Here is a 17,228-nt window from a genome sequence, read left to right on the forward strand (position 1 = left end):
ATAATTTTGAATGTAACGACGAGCTATGTTTAAAGCCTTACCAGATTGTACTTCTCTCTGGACTCTTCAATAGGGTATTCAAAAGCTCGAGAGCGTGAATACTGTAGCATGGATCATCCATCAGAATTAATTGTTTTACCAGCTCCACACCATCATACTTCTCTACAAACACGATATCAGTAGGGTCCTTCTGGATAATGATATTAATCACTTCTAGCATCTAGTAATTACTTCAGAAAACAAGAGAAACTCCAGAAATCAGCAAAGAAGGGGTCAGCTCTGATTGTTCCCCATAAAGCTGCATTATGATTTCTTTGTACATCTGATAAAGAATATCTTGCTGGATCTCCCCATCTGACAGGAGTTGACGAATTTTGTCAATAAAGGTCTTTACAAACTCGTCCGACTGACCATCCGTTTCCCCTATCTCAATATTCGAATCTTCTGGAAGAACTAGATCCGCCATTTCATGTTCCTCTTCACTACTCTCTGCAACGAGTTCAGCACTCATTTCGTGAAGATCTCTCTTCATACTACCCTCTAGTGTCGACTGCGTTTCGAACAAAACAGATAATACGATAAAAGCTAATGAACTGATTCCTCATCCGTCACCTCTAAATGGACCTCCTCCCCCAGTTCTTGACTAGACGATTCTCCAAGCAACGCTTTGGTTGCTTCCTCCTGTCTCTGTTTCCTATTCACATCTAATCGCTCGAGCGTATAGCTCAAGGAACCTCCCACCACAAGCAAAATACCGAAAAACCCTTTCAGTGTGATGGTGGTATGATAAAAATAAGCCCCCATGAACGTCTTCCCTGAAGCCCATCATGCATGTCTACCTGAATGCAGTTCTTCATCACTCCGGAAATATTATGCGACAAACTGCTCGTGTATTGGATCTGCAGATACGTCGTGATGCCCACCATCAGTCCGATGATTCCAGCTACATCCCAGCCACGCTTCTCTCCTACACACGAAGATCCAGAAGAAAAACGAGAACGTCAGCTCGCTGCGATGCTCCCAGACGACGGGCACTTCGCCGAACGCCTACTTCGAAGCACACAGCGGAGCGTACCACGCAGAGCGCAGGGAGAATCACACAGCTGTTGAAGTTCGTGTAGAACGTGAGCAGCCAGCTGTTGTCCACCACGTTCGATAGATAACGCTTCAGGTAGATCGTGTAGAAGGTTCCGACCGCGCTGGCGCCAACGCCGAAGAGCGTGCCGCGGAGAGAGAAATTGATCTCGCCATCGACACCTGCGGTGTAGCTGGGTGGAAGGGGAGATAGAGGACTACCCAATTACGACGGTGATGCAGGAGAGGACGGTTCGGAGAGAGGACTTCTCGCCAAAAAGAAGGTAGCTGGAAATGACAGCGAAAATACTTAGAAAAAACTTGATTAAAGGAATCATGGGAATTCCAAGAGAACGAGAAATCTGGTAAAAAGAAACTTCCACGTATTTGAGACAGAGATTACTCATTGTCACCATCAAACAGAACAGAATGGACAACGGAAATACCCTCCTTGCCAGCGAAGGGGAAAAACTAGAAAATGAAGCGAGTTTGGCAAACTCACTGGATATCGGGAAACCCAGATGATAGTCGCAACTTTTTGTTGACCTTCGAGAAAGAATAGAGTGTAGCTGTAGGCGCAATAAATTGTACGAACGTGATAAAATAGGGAGCATCAAAACTCTTCTTTAAATTTGTGTATACAAATCTATAAAATAATGAAGAAAGATACAACACAGAATTACTTGTTCATGAAGATCGCTGCCCACGAAGTACACCAATACAAAGCGATTACTCCTACGACCTTGTAGAGTGGAACTTGCTTTTCTGGCATGATAGAAACGAGTTAATATTTGGAAACAAAAATACAATACATTCTACTCATTAGATCCCATATTAAAATAGTGCTTTTTCTTTAGAATCGTAACTTATCTGAGGTTTTAAACGAATCTGGGGAAAGTATGAAGAGAGATTTTACTCATTAGATAGAAATGTCCGTGACTTCTGATCCCGCAAACATGGAGATTGAATCACTCAAAGCCATTTACCAAGACGAGCTTTGCATTTTAAAAAACGAAAATGGCATGAAAGTGATCACCATGTGGATTCCTGCGGAGTTTTCACGTAAATCACAAGTATACACAAAACTAAAAATCAGCATACCTTCCAAATATCCATCTGTCAAGTTTCTTTTACCATTTCTGATTGTTCTCTAGACCCATTATTGAAATATTGGATTCATCTGGAATTACGCCAGATAACGTACTAGTGCGATAACGAGCTTTATTGTAGGTAAAAGAGCTGAATGAGCTAATTGAGAAGAAGTGTACAGAATTGTTGGCAAATAAAGACATTATTCTATTTGATATTATCACGATTGTTCAAAAGTATCTCCAAACACATAACAAGGAGGAAGTATCGGTTCTCAAACTTGTGTTAAACTCTAGAGTGACATAGCGAGGATGTTAAACGAAAGTCCTTTGCTGCGAATTGACAGCAATTATTCCAGTGGTGACAGGGATCACTACAATTCGCTAGAGGCTCTGCGTGATGTTTTTTCTTCACGATCCGCGATCACTATTAGGATTTTGACTTCATTCGAGAACCCAAATTACAGTACCACAATTCCGGATGTTTTTCTCTTACTCTTTTCTTGACTCTTAGGGTTTTTCGGTTCTTCAACGAAGCGAAACAACAAAAACGAAGACATGACCGATATGCGAACATGCCGCGTTACTCAGAATCCTTCCCATTCTTTCTCACCCCCGAATAAAATCGAAGAGCAGATTCCCGAGATGACATCCGAGGAATTGACGAGCGGAAAGACTGTAAAATTGCGCGATCGCGATGTTTTGGAGTCTGCAATGGGTCGATTCAAGACGGATTTCGTCGTTATAAAAGAGATCGGACACGGCGGATTCGGTCGAATTACGCTGTGCACACACCGACTGGATGGAATGAAATACGCCGTAGGGATTGAAAGCGATGTGTGTCGCAGATTAAGGAGATCAATCTGGAAGACAACAGGCAGGAGTATCAGAAAATCTTGCGCGAAGTGAAGCTGCTGGCGCTGCTGAAGACGAACTACACGGTTCGTTATTACAGCGTTGGAAAGAGAGGAGCGTTGAATTGTAGTGCTGGACCGAGCGGAATGAATGCGTGGAAGCGGAGAATCTGGGTCATACCGATCCGAATGAACTGGAAGAGGAGGAAGAAGAAGAAGATCTGATCGATGAAACGACGATGACTTGGGGAAAGGAATCGTTTCGCTTGAGTAAAATGCGGAACAAGGGGATGAAGGAGTACAATGAGCTGCATCCGCTGGTTTTTGATTCTGTGAGAAAGGAGGGAGCGATTGAGGAATAGAATCCGATACAGATCGAGTTTCGGGGCAATGATCGGTTGAATCAAATCGCAGAAGATGCGTTTGATTTTGGACCTGAATCTGAATCTAGATTAGAATCAGAATCAGAATCAGAATCAGAATCTGTATCGTATGAGAAATCGAAATCGAATCGTTTTGGTGAAACATCGGATTCTGATTCTGATTCTGATTCTAATCCAGATTCAGATTATTATTCCTCCTATTCAGATGAATCTTTGAGTTCAACAAGTTCTGACAGCAATTCTTCCCCTTCTTCCACTGCGAATTCTTCCTCAGCAATCGTTCAACAATCGAATCGATTTTCGGCTTTGGAACTCTCTGATTCTCTTTCAATTCCAACTCGCAGTACAACCGCTGGATTATCGCCTCAAGCCAATTGCGACCAATCCGATACTCACATGTCTGTCAAGCTCTACATCCAGATGGAATACTATAAGAACGGCACATTGGATGACTTGATTCAGAGTGGAAAGGTTTCTATTGTCTGGATTTCGACTGAATCGTAGCTGTATCAGGATCTCAGTCGTATCTGGTCGATTCTATTCAACGTTTTTTTCCATCATTTGTCTTAACGAATAGCTTCTGAACGGTCTGAAAGAAGTGCATGCGTTGATCTTTTCATTTGCTTTTGATGTGTAGCAATGGAATTGTTCATCGCGATTTGAAGCCTTCCAATATCTTCTTTGACGATAATGGAGCGGCGCTGATCGGCGATTTTGGACTTGGCTATTTTGTAGGGAAGGAAGTCTCGACTTCGACGGATGGAATCGAAAACAATGAGAATTACACCACAGCGATCGGGACGATTTTGTACGCGCCTCCCGAGCAATTGGCGAACAATCAAAGCTTCAGTGCTCATTCCAAAATTAGCACGCGAATTACCACAAAGGTCGTTTTGATTGCGTGAATCGATTGGTAGTCAGACATGTTTTGTGTCGGTTTGATTCTCTACGAAATGCTCCTCCCTCCCATGCCGACTGCGTTAGAACGCTATAAGGTATTTCAGGAAGCTCGCGTATTGGCTGTTTCTGCGCTTGTTTCTCGTAGGCTGGACGTTTACGACCCGAAATCAAGGATTCGTACCGAATGATTATTCTGCATTGTTTAGAAGTACTCATTTCTTTTGCTGTTTCAAAGTAGGAAAATCCAAAGAACCGACCTTCCGCCCAAGAATTGATCGATATGATTCTCAGCGATGATTCGATCGTGAATAAGAAGAACTTAGAGGAATTGATGTTGTGCTTGTCCAAACCGAACGTACTCTCAAGAAGGATTGGGTTGATCGTAGAATTCCATTTTTATGACTGTTACAAACACGCTGATGGAGCGAGTAGAACAAATTCGAATTGATTGAGAATAGGATTTATTAGAGATGGAGTTAAGCCTTTTCTATCCTGAGTTGATCAACGGTAATCTGAATTCCAGTCATGTGTATGACCTGTTTTGTAAACAAACGGAGAAGGTATTATACTTTACTTTGCTTTACTTTCAAATAGCATTTCATTCGAGAAGATGTAGAGAAATGTCTGGTTGATGTGATAAATCTGTTTGGATATTATCCTCTCGATTCTCCTCTTTTGCTTCCCAAATCGGATTATTTACGTTACCTGTTTCTTTTGCTTTTATTTTGTTGATGGAATTTAGATATCCGAATGGCGTTTCCTTACTGAATAAAAAAGGAATTCCTTGTTTGCTTCGCAGCGATCTACGAAGCAGCTTTCTCTCCTACTATTCTCGAATGATAAACACGCAAATCCGTCAATATGAAATTGATACCGTTACACGTACAAAAAGTAGTGACGAACGAGATCTTGTGACGCAACATGCATGCAGCATTGACAATATTTGGCTTCAACGGTATTCGTTCATTGCTCGTTTCACTTCAGACAAGATGATACCACATTGAGCGTGTTGTATTCTTGCGAAGCTGTGATGATGTGCTGCCATATTCTAAACCTGTTTTCCCATTTATTGTCTCATACTTTGGTTCTGCATATTAATCATGTTGGAGTGGGGATTTTCTATGTGCTTCGATTGCGTAGATTATTTCGACGATTCTCGAAATCTACGGCTTCGTCAGCATGACATCGAAGAAACAAGCCATCGAAGAGTTACGAGGCGTTGTGGCCTTCCAACTGGCTTCCATGACGAATTCACATAGCAAGGGAATTTATGTTTTGATGATGCGTAGAGAATTTGGTTGAATCGACAAAAAGCAGCAGCACGATTATGTAGATTTGAAAGGGAAATGTGAGATAGAAACAAGCAAATCGCGGATATTCTGAATATCAGCCAGGATGAAGCGGCCTACGTGTATCCGTTCCTCGTCCTTCCGATCAAACCAAACGAATGGATGGTCGTAGGATTGCACATCCGATCGATTGATGGCTGTAGGATATGGAGAAGGCACTAACAGAACTGATTCAGTACAAGGGAGAAAACATGAAGCTGGACGATCAGTCGTTTTTGTGGAATTGTCTGGAGGAAATGAAGAGTTTTGTCGCGATGTTGAACCAGGTAAACTCGATCGATTGGCTTCATTCAAGTATTCGTTTCTGGAAACAACAGATCGAATTGTGTTTGATACGCTTTTGCTGCCTCAAGGAAACGATCAGAATTATCACTTGTACTATGCCTGCATTTTCACCAGCCATTTGTCTCTTCAAATTGCCTCTTCGAGCAACAGCAAAGCGAAAAAGCAGAAAGGAACAAATCGTTTCGTTCTCCCCATTAAAAAACCTCAAACGATCGATTTTGTTCTTCTTTATGTTGGGATCCCACAGTTTGATTATCGATAGGGCGGTCGATTCGATCGTGAACTCTGCAAATACAAAGTGGGATCACTGAATCCATTTTTGCTTCCAAAGGATTCGTTGTATTCTGCCGGTGTGCGATTGGATTTGGATTGAATTCATAGGAATGTTCAATATTACTATTCCTCTCAATAATATCGTTTCGTTGCTCGTTCATCACCCGGATTACGTACCTTTTATTCGTTTGTTTCAAGGAAGAAAAAAGCGATTAAGAAGTTCTCCCCTCCATCCAACGACGTTTCGATTCTCGTTTTGCCGCCTAGCGGATTCGCCAACTCTCTAGTCGATCTTCAAATCGCTGATATGTGCTGGAAAAACTCATTCAAAGTACGCTAAGCGTTGGGATCATCACGAGTGCACATGGTGGAACGCGACGCAGAACTCGAAGTCGCAGTCGTACATCGATTACTGTCAAGATCACCACATCAACTACATCATTCAGCACTCGGGATCGATCGAAGTCGCGGCGATTGACTCGCTGAATTGTAGAATGGGACGCTGTACAAAGTGGGTAAGCGGAAAAAAACGGCGGTCGGACCGATCAGAATGCTGCTGAAGGCGATTTTCGACATGGAATCAAGCGGAGAAAACGAGGCTTCGACCTCTCGAAGTCGCAACTCGATCCATAAAATGTCGATGGACATGAATGCGAAGAAGGAAACGATGGTTCCGATGGTGGTCACGGGAGGATCGGATGGAGAAGGGAACAAAGCGATGAGTCAAGAAGATCAATTTGAGTTTATGAATGCAGAGACGCGGAATAAGAAGAACTGGGAAATGTCGGTGCGAGACAATATTCTGAAGTCGAATTTTGTGGGTGTTGCGTTTGTGAAGTGTAATCGTGTAGAAAAACTCTGCTTATGTGATCATCGTGAAATCATCGATTGCGAAGGTACGCGAAATCGTGTCTCAGATTCTGTCGAACGAGAGCATAACGAATCATTTTAATCGGAAACTGGCCAAAGAGATTCAAGGCAAGATTCAGGAGAAAAAGAAGGACTGTATGATCTTTTATGCTCTGCAAGATTCCCAGTTTGATATTTTGTTCTTGAATTCAATCCGGGATGTGAGTCAGATTGTATAGTAGTAGTTTTTAATGAGTGTGTTTGTTTGTTTGATTGCAGATGTGTTTTTGTGTTGTTATGGAGATAATAAGAATATGTACAGATGTGAGAAAGGTAAGTTCAAGGAAGGAACAAAACGATTTGTTGACCAAAGCAGGAGCGATCATTTGCATAAATAATGATGACTTTTATAACACTATATTAACGCACAATAATCGCAATAACAAAGATAGCTTACAAGGAATAAGAAAACAATGAAAGTACAAATATCCATAATAAAAAATCCTATGGTAATATTCACTCTTCTGTGCTGATATAGAATATTAGAAAATAGAATAGGAATTGCCTCTTCTTTTCCATTTCTAACAAAATCGTTTTCCCACCTATCTATCTTGTAGCATAGAGTTAATCCTATATACTACACGATTCTTAATATATAGTTATTCAAAAGAATCCAAGATCCTCACACTTTTACAAATAACAGAACAAATATAGGAATTCCAAAAATATTATCCAAATCAACAGAACAGCTCGTTTTTTTCTATGCAGCCGATTCAAATTAATGGTGAAACAGTTAATGACGCGTACAGGCTCACTGGACATACTGGTGGCATTCGAGCCATGATTGGATGGAAACACTTCATAATAACGGGAAGTGACGACAATTCTATTAAAGTAGGCAATGCTATATTGGAAATAAATAGATATGGGCGGCATCAACGGGCAACTGTATCAAGACGTTAAAAGGTCATACCTCGCGTATTCTGTGCTTGACAATTTGGAACGGATATATTGTAAGCTCTGGAGCAGACTCCCAAATCAAAGTACTTGTTGAAACTGGATTTTGAGTAGATTTGGGATATCGTATCAGGAAAGTGCAAAAAGACACTGAAAGAGTGTACTTGTAGTGCGAATTCCTTAGCTTCAACTCCGGATTTGCTGTTTGCAGGAGGAAAAGACGGAGATATTTATGTTTACCCAGCTTTGAATTCTGATTGTTAGGTGTGGACATCCCGCTATCAGTTAAAGGGAAAATTAACGGGACATGGTGATTGGGTGAACAAGCTTCTTATTTACAATGAGAAATATCTGATTTCTTGTAGTGATGACAAAACGATCCGAGTAAGAATGGGAGTTATCGGCTAATATACGCAGATTTGGGATTTATCTACAGAAAAATGTATTTCCACACTGAATAAGCATCAAAAGGGCGTGTGTTCTCTTTGTATCATGGGTTCGACTCTAATCAGCGGAGGAACCGATTTCTCAATAATTGTTTTGCTTGCTTTTTTCTTTTCTCACCCAAAGCTTTGGAATTTGCAAACAGGAGAGCCGATCACTTCATTGAAAGGACATTGCGACGTAGTGAGCAGTTTATGCGTTTATCAAAACCACTATTTGATAAGCACTGATTTAAGCTCGTTGGTCATGGTACAATCAATGAACCAAATCGAAAATAGGTCTGGGATTTGAAGAACAAATATCGAATTCTCTACGAATTGACGCTCCACGGCGCCGAAGTGTACGATTCGATGATCTTTGAAGACCGATTATTCACCTGCTCGAAGGACGGATCCGTCGTGGTTTGGTTTGGCCGCTCGATTGCACTCTAGAAATGGCCAGCGATGCAGAATTTCCCGGCTCTCTCGGCATTGCTCGCGAAATGCGTGGAGTCGAAGGAGAAAACGAGCAATGTGGATGAATATCTGCAGATCCAGAAGGGTATCAAAGCGAAATTGGATGAATCGCAGAGGAATTCATGGAGCTGCACGAAGAAAAGCAAATGCTACTCGTCGAGAAATCGATGATCGACCAGGTTTGATCGGGTTTTGATCGATCATCGCGTAGCAATTGGCGCTGGAGACGGAGCTTCGAAAGAATCTGCAGAAGGAGCTGCGTCAGCGCTGCGAGGAGCTGAACGAGCTTCGAAAAGAAGCGATCGAGCTGCGCTCGGCCGCGTCGCAAACGCAGAAGCGAATGATCGAAGCGACGCGCGTTCTGTCTCCCTCGCTTCAGATTTCGCCGCACGAAGTCCGTTTTCTCCTTGTCTGCGACGTAGATTCGAAGAGAATTCGCTCGCTGTCGGCGGCAGAACGCGACGCTGTTCGAATCGGTCTGGCGCGACGCGCCGGTGGCGGTGAAGTCCATCCCAAGCAACCCGAAAGAGCTGGACACTCGCTATGACTGGCTGCAGCTCTGCGCGGTGTGGGCGAGCCTGCGCCATCCCAACATTCTCCCGGTCGTTCGCAGTCCTCTCTGCTGATCGGTAGCTCTACGGCGTGCAGTTCGAGTCCTTCCAGTCCGCCGCGTTGGTCATGGAGCTCTGTCCCGGATCGCTCGAGGACGCCGTGCGCTACGCCCAGCAGCGAGACTTCCCGCTGTCTCTCGCGACGAAGGTCGGCTGGCTGCTGCAGATCGCGCGAGCGATCGGGTTTTTGCATCACCAGGACCCGCCGATCGCTCACGGAGGCGTCTGCCCGTCGAACGTGCTGCTGACGGGCTCGCTGGTGCCGCGCTTGACGGACATCGGGGTGAGGTCGGTGGAGCGGGTGCTGTACGATCGGAGCTTTGAAGGGGAGTTTGTGGCGCCGGAGGAACGGGGGAAGGAGGCGACGAGCTCGGTGGCGGGGGATGTGTTCAGTCTGGGGAAGGTGATTCTTTATGTCGAGTCGAGAGAAGGGAGTGAGGAGTAGGTGATTCGGAATGGAGAAATGGGGAAGGATGCGGAGAAGGGGCTGAGCGATGTGCTGAAATTGATGATTCATCGGTATTGCAATGAAAACCCGAGTGTGGGAGAGAGGAGGAGGGATGAAGGGTAGAGTCGCCCGTCGATTGATGTTGTCGTGGAGGATTTGGAGCGTTGGAAGAGAAGTGTGAGTAAAGAAATCGCGTTAAGTGTGAATACCACTCCGAGCCTGATTTACAACAGGGAGAATGGGTGTTTTCTGTTCTAGTGCTTTTTTGTTTGTTCGTAATTAAAAGAAGATTACAATCGAATACAAAGAAAAAAATACGGCTTTGAAAAATCAAATGTGGAATATTCACTGAATGGCTCGAATCAAATGTACAATATTGAAAAAAGCATACACTTCCAATGAAATGACTTACCTTGCCGAAATTGAAAATGCACCACAGAAACACGTGCCATTATGTTAACTAGGATATCGACGTGCTCTTTGTATTCATATAATACAATATTGATACAAAAATGTAGAGGGTCAAACTGTACAGAATCAAATTATATAAAAACAAGTACTAAAAATGATGTAAATCTCTCCACGGCTACTGCTAACCCGAATTAGGCAACATCCAATCAACATCTCAGCAAGAACATACAGAGTGTGCTTTCATAGTATACAAATACTTACGTACATAACAAATAATCATTATTAGTAAGAAATAGCAGAGAAAATAACAGAAAAAAATAACAAATCCTCCATTTGCCAGTATTCGGACATGAGTAATGTTGCTGCAGATAATAGATTGGCGTCTGAGGTTATTCAGATGCCACAAAAAGTGAATGACAACAATGAAAAGGAGAGGGGACTTTGCTGGAATTTTAACGTTGCAGATCAATTTCCTGTTTATTCTGTAAAAGAAGAAAATAATAGTTGTGTGGTTACTGTGGGACCACCACATAAAGACTATTCCATCAAAACAACGATGGTAAATGGGAAGATGAACGGAGAATCGATTATACTATCAAGTAATGGCGTTAGAATAGCTACTTTAGTTTTTGATGATGGAATTGCGAATGGACCTTGTACCTTGTATGACACAACTGGTCTGCTATATTATAAGGGAAGGTTTGAAAATGGACTGCGACAAGGAAAAGGAAAAGAATATGACTGTGATGAAAACCTCGTATTTGAAGGTTTCTACGAAAAAGGGAAAAGATTAGAGATCTATCCAGTGACAGAAATGAAAGGGTATTGGAAAGAAGTAGATAAACAGGGCAATGTAGTGAATATTGGAAAAAGGGATGATAATGGGAATCTTGACGGTATTTGCTACTTTTACAGTAATGGTGAAATCAGTCGAATCAGTAAATGGAAAGATGGAAAAGAAATTAGTTTGCTAAAAATATTTAACGGGGATTTAATGACTGAATATAAGGATGGCGTTAAAAGATTCCAAGGTGGATATATTAATGATCTTACATTGGATTATCCTCGAAATGGAAGAGGCGAAGAATATGATAGAGATGGATTAGTATTATTGTTTAAGGGAACTTATTTGTGTGGAAAGCGCCATGGTAAGGGTATTGTGTACAGGAATAATATGATAAAAACGAAGAGAAAATACATTTGGGGGCATACAAAGTGTGGACTGTTTTTTAGCATTTTAGGAATAATGCTATTGATAGCATGTTCCTACTTTATAAACCTTTTAGCAGGAATCTCCGTATTATCTTTTATTTGTTTCGTATTATTCACTCAATGGAGTTGTTCAAAGGTTTTGAGGAACAAGAAAAATAGTGTCAGATACTTCGAGTACGTGGCAAAACAAAAATGTCAAACAGATTCTGTATACACTAAGAACAAATGCAAGATGTGTTTTAAGACGGTTTTTCAAACTATATTCGTCAATATTTACTTATCGTTTATTATTATTTTACTCTTGATTATTTTATCCTCAACAGCTTTGTATGTATTTGTTGGACCTCGAGATTTGAAATACAAGCAAACATCGTATTATGTTGATTCCAATAGATTTAACTATTTACTAAAGTTCCAAATATCCAATCGCCCGTATTTAACTATTATTGAAATTGGTAATAACAGTTGTTCTACTGTACACGATTTTACTCTCAAAGGATTAGAAGCTTTAGGCACGTTAAGGATTGGAGACAACTCATTTACCAAATATGATTATCAATATTATAACGGTAATTCAAAATCATTCCACATTGTCAATTGTGGTAAATTAGAATTAATCGAAATTGGTCAATATAGTTTTAGTGATTTTGCAGGACAATTTGAATTGAGGAATCTACCATCATTGAAGTCTATTCGTATTGGTATTGTTGGTAAAGGTTCATTAAATTTTTACTATTCTGATATGATTATTGAAAGTATGATTATACTGTTCATTATAATGAATTTTAGATCTTCCGAAACTCGAATCGATACAATTAGGTGATTATTCATTTGGTTGGTCCAATACTATGAAATTCGAAAGTATAATAAACAAATATTGATAATACTAATAATGATATAGATTTACCTCAATTATCATCAATTCGATTAGGATATTATTCATTATTTGGTAAATGGGGATACAAATCATGTTCATTATCAATGAAAAGTATTGGATTATCTAAATGAATGAATGAATCTAACTCATAGATCTTCCTAAATTGAAATCGATAACATCCGAAGGATATTCGTTATGGTCACCTCAAATAGTGAATATGGAAAGTATTGATATTGAAAATAGAATTGCTAATATAACTAGACATTTCAAATTGTAAAACGGTCGAATTATCGGGTTCATTGGCATATGTATATAGAAAGAGTATTTTGAGTAAGAATCATACTGATAAATAATGACATAAGATGTTCATTCTTCATTATCATCAATCATCAAGTCTATTTATTACCCAATAGATTTTTCAGTATGCAGTTATTTATCGCCAATGGACCTATATTCCACTAAATTAAAAGTGTATGATGCTGTCTGTCAAAGATACATTAGTTTTATTTTTTGCCTTTCTGCTTTCATATCATTAGAAGAAATCGAAATTGGAAATGAGAACTTTCCATCATCAGAAAAGTTTATTCTGGATAGTTTACATCAATTGAAAAGTTTGAAAATTGGAGGAAATTCATTTACGAATCATGAAAACAGTTATGGATTCGATTATACAAGATCATTTCACATATTGAATTGTGGTAAATTAGAATTAATCGCAATCGCTAGATATAGTTTTTCTGATTTTGCTGGAGAATTTGAATTGAAAAGTCTGCCTTCCCTGAAATCAATAGAGATGGGAGAATATGATAAATCTTCGAACTGCTTTTATGGCTCGTCTTTTATCATAAAAGGTATGGATGCTTTACTTACAAACATCATAGATTTACCATCTTTGAAAACTATTCAGTTGGGATATGACGTATTTGCAGTACCGTCAGAGACTGTAATTCATAGTACATGTCAAGAATTCTTTTAAATACAGATTGCCCTAAACTGAAAACTATCACATTGGGTAAGTATTCTCTGAGAGGTGAAGATAGTTATTACTGCTCACTACAGTTAACGGGTAATATTGATTATGGTATTTCACATTTTAGACCTTCCGCGATTGAAAAAGCTTTCGTCAAGTGGTTATTCGTTTGATAATCCTCGTTCAGTTAGGATTCAAAGTACTGTTGATAAACTAATTTATCATAGATCTTCCGAGAGTTTATTCTGTTAGACTAAATACACTATTTTATCGCCCATTTAAACATGTTAATGAAATCATTTTAGAAAGTATTAACGGGCATGATGGTAAATGAATAGACGTGGCAAACGCATTGGCGTCATACTTTTATTAATGAATATACTGTTGCCTATCTTTCTATTGCTGAGTCTACATATAGTGATATTAAGTGAAATCTATAGTAATTACTTTAATCTTTCTTTGTTCGTTTGTTGAAAGATGTAGTTTTCAAATCTATTGTTTATGATTGATAACCTTTGTTTCTTTGATTACAATAAACAGTTATCAACAGTTATGGCATTCTAATTCCATTTGTCCTGGTATAAGAAGGTTTTCTGTCTATAAAGAGTATTATGTTGTATCATCGTAAATAATGGCAAGTCCCTTGTGTATAAATGAGTTGCAGATCTATTGACTATGCGTGTAATCTATATGTCGTGCCATAATTATGCTCCAGTACCTCAATTTACTCCGTTGATATGAAATAAGATGCCTTTAATAGAGTTACCATTTTCATATTAAAAACTCAATCCATTTGTGAAAATACGATAGCGAAAAATCTATACAGAAATTCATATTTTAATTTATAAACGCTCCTATTTTCTTCACCATTCTTGTTTTAGCAGTCATACATAGAATAACAACCGTAATTAACGAGCTATTTTATCGAGAGATACCTACCTAGAGGTAGTTGTTATAACTAAGGCAAAAGCATATGATCTTTATCCATAGTAATCCTGTAACAGTTTTATATTGTTTTTTTCACAATCGTTTATAACGAGCATTGTTATAAGAGTGTTCATGAATATCGTATTATTTCTATTCAATACAATTAGAATAGCTATATGATATGTATTATTACCCAGAAGAATCTGGACAAGCATACACATTCAGCGACGCAAATAAGAATATAAGCACTATCTAAACTCTTCCTTTTAGCAAGGCCGTGTATAATAATACATAAAGCAAGCACAACCATCGTGGATGCGAAATAGTTATTCTTTTGTGGTGAAATTTATTAAATAGACTATTTTTTGTTACTATACTTTAATAATGAGTTCTGGATGTATTACTTCACTTAATAATTGAAATGTAGCTATATTATCTCATTTGAAAGGAGCTGAGTATCTATTGGGTGGGTATATCACTTTGGGAGAACCTGAGGCCATAACTAAGAATGGCAAACAGTATACTATTCAGCGATATCAAGGAACTCACAAGAACGAATTCCTTTTACGATCTCAAACTGGAGATGTGATTTTGTACGAAAACAACGTAAAAAAACAACAATGGAACGAGGACAAGAGTGGGAAGAAATTCGGGGAGTTTGTACGATACAAGAATGGTCGAGTGGATTTCAGTCAGTTATTTCAGGATATCTTGGAAGCAAACAACTTCACCTGTATAGTTAATCAAAAGAAAGGTCTTCGAATGGAAAAATGGTCAGCCAAAACGGGACATTTGCTGTATCATGGAAAATTCAACGAAAAACGTCAAAAGGAAGGCTGGGGTATAGAATATGACGAAGAAAGCGGAAATGTGGTTGTAGAAGGTATATGGAGCAAAGGGACATTGACAGAAGTGATTCGATGTTTCAATGGAGATACGATGACTGAATTGAAGCAAAACGGGGCAGATAGTTTGGACCCAACAAAACGAATTCCGATCTATATGGGTGGATTTCGCTATGATAAAGACAATGAAGCGTTCATTCGTGAAGGTGTAGGATGTCTGATTGATGAAAAGACTGGAATCGCAACTCTAGAATGTGAATGGAAAGACGGAAAAATAGTGAGTGGAGTGAATCTGACTGATGGATACTTCTATTCTCTTCCTAAGCCTGTACTTCAAGTATCTTCCCCTCCTATGCCGAATAAAGAGCCAAAATCTGGTGCATTGCCTATTCCTCCTCTAAAAATCAATGTAAAACAGGAAAGCACTCTTAACAATATGAGTCTGCAAGTAACAGATTTGGTGATCGCTTCGAATTGTTGTAATACTGCCATTATTCTGGATCTAAGCAAGTATAAGGAACTCCGATCCGTTGATATTGGTTCTGATTGCTTTCGTTCAATCAAGACATTTCGCATTGATAATCTGAGTAATCTAAGAAGTTTAAAAATAGGAAGGAATTCGTTTACTCGCGTGAAAAGTACTGATGCGTTTACTGAAGAGATTTCCATTAATATATCCTTTTCATTCCGCATAACAAACTGTGAAAACCTGGAGTCAATAGAAATTGGAGAATACAGCTTTTTTGATTTTTCTGGGGAATTTGAGTTGATGAATCTCCCTAGCCTTCAATCTATAAAGCTGGGTGCTATTTGCAGTATGTCAAACAACTTTTACTTCTCTTCTTGTGTAATTCGATGTATCATTGTTTTTGTTATCTAAATCGACAGCACTTCCGAATCTCAAAACTATTGAATTTGGAGATGGAACTTTTCACAACTCTCTTTCCACTATAATGGAAGGTATGCCGTTATTTTTCATGATATCATAAAAAAGATTTACCTTCGCTTGAGTCAATCATACTTGGTGAACGAGCTCTCTGGGGAAGATATAATAATAAATGTTTACTGATTATGCGAAGTACTGCACTGTAGTCAAGATGACGAGCAGATTTACCTTCCCTCATAACCTTAGAGTCGAGAGGCGGTGCCTTTGTCAATCCGTGCAAAGTGATATTGGAGAGTAGTTTGAGAGATGCTTTGGGAATGTAGATATTATGGCCTTACAGTCCGTAAAGCTCCCTGGCACTTATAATTATTTTCACAGTTTTAAAACACCTTTTTGTCGCTGTATAGATAAAATGCTGGAAAATATTGCTCCACTGGTAAGTATTCACATAGTTATTTACTCCTAAGTTGGCTATACTCATTTAAGTATAATTTGGAATAAGAATTCCTTTCACTTTGCTGTAACGTCATGCATTCTGCTTCTTTTGTTAATAACAATTTCTATAAAAGCAAATAGTATACATTGCATCTTAATAATTATATTTTGTATATGGAACTGTCTAAAACTATTACTGTTGAACAATCCAAGCCGAATTCGTCTAGGAAGGAAAGAATTGTGTGTGTTGCGAGACGACTTAAGTCATATAACAAGAGAATCCATCAATAACCTCACTTCTCAAGACCACCACTTAGTTCAACAACTCGCAAAAACCATTCTTTCTCAACGTCACCTTATTCCTTCAGGACCTATTCTCCACTCACTTTCTCCTTTTCTACGTCTCTTTCCACTCCCCCACCTCGTTTCTCTTATTTGCTTCGATTTCACCCTAGTTACTTCTTTCAACATCCTCCGAGCAATCCATTATTGAAGAGAGTGGTTGTAAAGTCGTGTTTCCCGGGACTTTCAGCGAAGGCCGTTTTGTAACATATTATCCAAACACAAATCAAGTAGAGCTGTGCGATAACTAATAATTGGTGTTTGTTGGAATGGCGAATAGTGTAAATTGAGAATGGTGGAAAGCGATGAAACGCCCAAATGATTCCCTATTTCTCCAGTTGGTGAATAAACTC

The 17,228-nt window shown here is 39.5% G+C and overlaps 1 protein-coding gene across 1 annotated transcript; it reads right to left on the bottom strand.

Annotated features, from left to right (window-relative positions):
• Nucleotides 1-585: 585 nt before the first annotated feature.
• Nucleotides 586-17,004, bottom strand: GSBLH_T00004868001 (uncharacterized protein; the record flags this gene model as incomplete). The annotated part of the gene is made up of 7 exons (XM_013043845.1): nt 586-810; nt 840-967; nt 1,030-1,268; nt 1,294-1,545; nt 1,577-1,720; nt 1,758-1,839; nt 16,905-17,004. 7 exons carry the CDS (start codon nt 17,002-17,004, stop codon nt 586-588), a joined length of 1,170 nt encoding a protein of 389 aa, XP_012899299.1.
• Nucleotides 17,005-17,228: the final 224 nt, after the last annotated feature.

Source organism: Blastocystis hominis, assembly GCF_000151665.1.
Source record: "Blastocystis hominis, Singapore isolate B (sub-type 7) whole genome shotgun sequence assembly, scaffold_8".
Lineage (NCBI taxonomy): Eukaryota > Bigyra > Opalinata > Blastocystidae > Blastocystis > Blastocystis hominis.